The sequence below is a fragment of the Notothenia rossii genome (genome assembly GCF_949606895.1).
Source record: "Notothenia rossii genome assembly, chromosome: 1".
NCBI lineage: Eukaryota > Metazoa > Chordata > Actinopteri > Perciformes > Nototheniidae > Notothenia > Notothenia rossii.
This window is the reverse complement of record NC_136912.1, coordinates 87,382,057-87,388,636: the sequence shown is the minus strand read 5'-3', so window position 1 is coordinate 87,388,636 and position 6,580 is coordinate 87,382,057. Positions and strand designations below refer to the sequence as shown.

The following is a 6,580-nucleotide window of genomic DNA, read 5'->3' as shown; positions in this document are numbered from 1 at the left end:
CGGCTTTCATTTATCATTATTGAAAAGACAAACAGACAATTGAATCACTTAAAGGTGGGATAGGTAATTCACTTCAGAAACACTTTTTGTTATATTCCATGGAATGCTCTTAACTAGGGATGGGTACCGAGCCCAGGTATATTAAATGGGCCCCCGGGGCTGAATTATTAAAGACCGTGGTACCATTAAGCTTCGACGTTATCGGTACTGGAGACATTTAAAAAATATGTCATACGTATTATTGCTACACAAACATTATATTGCAGTTTCAGTGTCGCCAACTCCGTTTCTAATACGCACAAAGACTGCAAAATGCGTCAATGATTATTTTGAGTATTTTCGATCTTTCCAATGCAGACGAGAGATCTCTCTCCCCCGTCTGTGTGCGAGGGGGCGGGGCAGTTTACACACACGCAGCTGCTACATGCAGCAACACACACACACACAGAGGAGATGGTGGAGAGAACGCGCTCCGAGGTGTGGTTAAACTTTACCCGTCTCGATGTGGACAATGCTCGTTGCCAAAAGTGCAATAAGAGTTTAGCATGTAAGGGCGGAAACACAAGCAATTTTTCTAAACATTTAGCAAAAGTGCACCACATTCAGACGGAGAAATGCACCGGGTTCGACTGTCTGTTAAAGTTTCAGCTACAATGAACCAACCCTGGTGCTGTTTCTTTTGATGTGAAATATTATTTATATATTTTAAATAAAAAGCAATGTTAATTCTGTTTAAAGTTCTGTCATGACATTATTTAATATGATTTGTTAAACACATTGTCGTCTCTTTTGATGTGAAATATTATTTATTTAATTTAAATAAAAAGCGATGTTAGTTTTGTTCACAATTTGTTTAGTTAGTTTACCTTATTTTTTTTCCCAAAAGAACCGATAAGAATACCGTTAAAAGACCGGATCGATAAGCGGTATCGGTAAAAGTAGTAGTACCGTTAAAACCTTAACGATACCCATCCCTACTCATAACATCCCGATAGCAATGAATACATTAAATGCTTTAGCAATAAATACATTAAAAAATTCATCTGTGGAAGCCGTAGTACTGTAAAAAGCACGACCCGGCTAAAATAACTGGATGGCCTACCTGCCTGTCAGCCTTCCATCTGTGCACAAACTTATCTGGTGCCCTCATTGGTCATGTGCGTGTTCGTGTGTGTTGGAGGAGGGGCTCTGTAAGGAAGTATGAAGGAAGGGGCGGATTTTTTTCGGCTGCATACTTTCAAATTCTAGCGCACTCGAGCTGGTTTCTCCATTCTTACCTACCCTACCTTTAAGTCATCATAACTCATATAATGTACATGTATGTGTTAGCTGCTGGCCTTTATGCTTAAATCTATAACTCAATTCAGGGGTTGTTATAGTGACTACAACATGCTGATCTTGATATAGCCGATGTGTGTTGAAATTAAGGATGTTATACCCCAGTTGTTGTTACTTTTAACATCAGAGATTCAGAAGATCCATCAATGCCATGAGGTGCTTTTCATAAAGACTTCATCTTGTATCCAGAAGCATTGAATACATTAGTCACAGTTATTAAACAGCATGGGGCTTTGTGATAAAGAATATCAATGTTTGACATAAATACAGATATTGTGTATGTCAAAGCACCACAGAAAGCTGTCAGAAGGCTCCAGCGTGACTACGAAATATTTGATTGTCACTCCTTCACAGCCAGACGGGCACTGGCCTATTTATAGTGAGCCGACTGCATCCTAATGGCTGCTCTGCTGTACTCGCCTCTCTTCCTCTCACCTCTCCTCCCCTTTTCCCACCTCACTTCCCCTTCTGATTCTCACATGATTCATTAACAGCTTTTCGTTCAAGTTTAGAATTAGAAACAGATTTATTAATATTTCTGGTCAACTTGATGTTGTTGTTAGCCTGCGTGTGTGAAGGTTGCTATCAGCAGCTCCTGTATTTTTATCTTAAGAGTGTAAATGAATCATGCCAGTTAGTGAAATGTGAAACCGGCTAAATGTAAGTGTTCCATTACTTCCCTTCGATGGTATTTTTAAGGCTGGTTATCTGACTATGACTGTGACTTACTGGCAGGTTGACTTAATGACGAAAATGCTGTCCAAATAACTGGTCTGTTAGATAGCAGAGGAGCAGACTGGATGGTCTCCGGAGGATTTTGAATCCGTGTTAGCAGCAGACAGACCATCTAATTAGAATATTGTTTGTTGTTGCAAGATGGAATTTTGATTAGGCTGATGCGTGTACAAAATGCAGTTTGATCTAGTTTCAACTCGTTATCAGAGAATGTATGGTATTCTCATTTAATTATTTTTGTTCATGTTGAAACTGGCCCATGTGCCAATTTCAACAAAACATTGCATTTTGCTTTGCTCGCAATACTAACAGTAGTTAGTTAGTACACTCCTCAGATGGTTGGTAAAATGGTGTTAATCCATCCAGTCGATGCATTGTGGGTTTGACACAGTACAGTGTATATATATATATATATATATATATATATATATATATATATATATATATATATGTATATATAGATATTAGGGCTGCACGATTTTGGGAAAAAATCTAATTGCGATTTTTCTGACAAATATTACGATTCGAATTGCGACATTTGTTTTTAAGCGACCCAACGGAAGTTTATTGTAAAATACGGCCAAAACTCTGACTAGGAAGGTCGTATCAACGTACTCCCGTCTCTAGCACCCCCACAGCCCGAGCTACGAGTGAAAGAACTAAACTTACATGAAACTTCCGTTGGGTTGCTTTAAAGTCAAGCTTCAGTTTAAGATTCACCCTGTAGTAGATTAACATGTGATGGAGCATTACTAACCTGACTCAGATGGTTTGTTTCACCAAACCATCTAGGAGAGCTCCATTGGAAGCCATTTGGAAAAGGGCAGGCACTTTCAAAAATACTTGGCAGGTGATTGGATCCATCTGTCTATCACCTTCTATCATGGGCCACTTCTGATTGATTAAGAATGGCTGGTACTTGTGGAGCACAGCACTTCTGATTGGTGTGGATGACTGACACACAAGAAGGAAAAAAAAATTTGTAAAAAAAAAAAAAGTCATTAAAAAAAAAAATCGCAGGCTTTGCGATTTCATAATCGCATCATTTCAAATCGCGATCTCGATTTAAAATTGATTAATCGTTCAGCCCTAATATATATATATATACAGTCTATGCACGGGACATTATGGGTTTGGACAGTTTTACAATGTTGTTATGTATTTGAATAAAGTCACACAGCTGGATAGTCCTTTCTGTAGAGCTTTTTGCTTTTCTTTGCACTTTCAACCGTATGTGCCAGCACAATTTTCCCTGTGTTAGCTTTTTAGCGCATCTGTTTTTCTGAAGTTGTAATATTGCACAAGAGCTGTCTGGTGAGCAATTTATGTGGCAGACTACCTTAAACTCTGCTCTGGCTACGGTCCATGCTCCATCTCTCCAAGGCCTGATTTACTAGGAGCGAATAAATGTTCTTACCGCTGTACTACAGCCACTAATGGCTGCAATCTTTCTACGACATATGGTATGGTCTTACTGCCTTGGCAAGGTCACTACCTCCTTTAAACAATAACTGACATTTATAAAGCATATTGTATTTCTTTTAGTAAGAAATGTGGCACTGTGTGACAGTCTGTTGCTCAGTTGTTTCCTTTGTCAATGCAATCTGATTTTATCTGGTGCTTTGTTCGAAAGGCATTTGGATAGTTAATTTACTAAGCATACACTCAGCAATTCATCTCAGGCTATTTATGATCAAAACATTTTGCATTAATTGACCACTTCGCTAGATTTTCTTTTCGATCTTTGAAAATGTTTTTAACATTTAAGCTTTGGACCCCCTTAACTGCCTTTTTATATATGTTCATTCAAATCTTGATAATATCAAACTGAGAAGAAAAACAAACTCTGGGTTTCCACTCTCGCATTACCAAGCCAAAGATTTTGACACTAACGCTTGCTTTGCAGCGGACTAAAATGATTTTAAGACTTGGCCTCTGATAACTGCCCTGATAAGACTAGCAATCAATTGGTGGGCAGGTTAGAGGTAGGGCTGGGCGATATATCGAGTTTAGACGATACATCGTGGATTGCACTCCATGCGATGTCGTAAATGACCACATCGTGAACATCAAGTATTATGTTGTCAAATCAATTTCCCGCCGCGGCCAAAATGAGCTTTCCTTTCTCCCTGATAGACACAGTCACACACGCAGGCACACACGCAGGCCCCGTCTAACTTGCACACAAACATTACACACATGCACAGTCACAGAGAGCAGGGCTCGACATTATAAATGGCCCGCTGGCTCGGAAACACTATTTAGACACCCCGGGCCAGCATAACGTACTTTCCACTTGCCCGCTCGGGCCACTAAAAATATTGCTTAAAAAAAATTAAATTGTCCAGTGGTATAGGTATTTTGACAAGCAATGTTGTTAAATTGTTTCGTTTATTAACGCTACAACATAGCGTTTCGTGAGGCGGTTGTCGTTGTTGGGTGAAAGGCAAACGGGAGCCTGCTCGCGCTGGCTCCGCAGCAGCTGAACATTTCAGAATATCGTGATATATATCGTATATCGCGATATAGTCAGTAAATATCGCGATATCATTTAGAGACCATATCGCCCAGCCCTAGTTAGATGTAAATACAAAGAAGGTCAGGGTCTTTCAACCTTCTGTCTCTAGAGGTTAACCACAAGGTGAACAAAAATCTTTCAATGGCATACTGTAGGAATCGGTTATTTCTCTGTTTCTGTCTGTCTTTCTCACGGTTGTATTTGTGTGCATGTGTTTTAGCGGTCGGACCACCGGTACCCTAAATTGGACTTCAGTCAGCAGGAGCTTCAGCAGCGTTTCAAAAAACAGCTCACCATTGAGCAGGACTGCACCATCACCATCGACTCTGTGGAGGCCCAAAAGCCCATCACTGAGAACATGGCCAAAATGGTAAACAAAAACACATGTTGTCTCCTCATCTTCATCACATATTTAATATATACACCTCTTCTAAAAATGTGGATGCAAAAATCTTCAAATAATTGTAAAAATAGTGTGCTATAGAGGTAAATAGTAGATGGTTTAGTCTTACAAATCAATAGTCAATCCAAATCCTTAAATATCCTTAAGGTACAACATTGGTATTTTCAATATATTGGTGTCAGATTATTTGTGAGGGACTAGTTAAAATAATGGGTTCCCTGTATCACAGGAGTGTTGTTGTTGCTGCGTTGTTTTTAAGAAAAGCAAACCTAATTTCTTACAAACTTAGTCTTTTCCATTTGGAAAAAGAAACATAGCGTCATTTGTACTGGAAGGACATCTTGTTGTTTTGTGCTGTAATTCTTTTCTTTTAAAAGTCGTGTAGATTCCCCGCTTAATCCACCATGCTGGCTCAAATGACCGACGAAGATGGTGTGTTTATCTTGGCAGTTTTCTTGTCTGTTTAAAGAGATTATGCTAACACCATTTACGTAACTTTGATGTATTGACAGTAATGCATTTCTACACCAAATGGTACCCAATGTCTGCCAGGAGTAAAGTTTTTCCTTATTCTCTGTTATAAACTTTTAAATAATATGCATTTAGGCCTGACAGGTTAGAGGCAGGAACATCTTATTCTTGTGGTGTGCCTTTTTTTTTCCAACTCTGGCATTTACAGTCCTGCCTGGCTCGCCTGGCTCTGCAGATGGGCTACGCGGGAAGCGAGCGGGCTGAGAGTCCCTGGTGATCGGGAAGCATTTACAGATAGGCAGGACAGAATAATAATGTATTGTAATGGATGCCTCTAGAGAGAACCCAGTCACCTCTCCCTTCACCATCAAGACTGTGTCTCTGCTTCAGTCTGGATAAAACTCTTTGACTAAAGAATGAACTCAGTGCTCGGATCATGGGTATAACTGCAATACCTCCCCGTGTTCTTGAACAGGAACAAAGTGTGCTTACCCATCCACAGAATCTAATTTCCCATTATTCCGTGTATGGTCTTAAGTAAATGATTAAAAACCAAGAAGCACATCTAAAAAATGTATTATAGTGCACAGGAAAATGAAAGTAATGCTGAAGCACATGCGTGTTCTGGCTGAATACTTACAGGTTTTCTTTGAAACTAAGAACAGTGTTGGTTTAGATATCTGCCTAACTTCAATAAAGGGATGAGGACAGCTGACGATTTCCATTGTCATTGAAAACTTATATATGTTATTACATTGCCAAACTACCTGTTTTAGTCCTGGATGATACAGTCTGTGGCACAAATCAAATAAGTTTGATTTATAAAGCACATTTAAAAGCGATTTTTGGTTGAGCCAAAGTGCTGTACGGTACATGTAATAAAAACACATTACTACAATCACAATAAATGACAACAGATGTGTTCCTCTTAAGAGAATAAGGCTTTTCCCCTTTTCGTCTAAAGGTAAAGCTCAACCATCAAATACCATGCGCTCTCTCATGCTACACAATGTCTAGTGAGAGGTGGCCCCATCTGCTGCTTCACAATTCATAACTATGTCAATTGGGTTCATCCAGTGTGTGATAAACAAGCAACAATGCATTCTCTTTGACAA

The 6,580-nt window shown here is 39.3% G+C and overlaps 1 protein-coding gene across 1 annotated transcript in view; it reads left to right on the top strand.

The window, feature by feature from the left end:
* The window catches only part of polrmt (polymerase (RNA) mitochondrial (DNA directed)), a gene marked incomplete at its 5' end in the record, with an annotated part of 40,027 nt that overhangs the window by 1,684 nt on the left and 31,763 nt on the right, over positions 1-6,580 (top strand). The window contains one exon of the mRNA XM_079650816.1: positions 4,812-4,961. Within this exon, the coding sequence (XP_079506942.1) occupies positions 4,812-4,961 (150 nt within the window). The remainder of the gene's footprint in view (positions 1-4,811; positions 4,962-6,580) is intronic.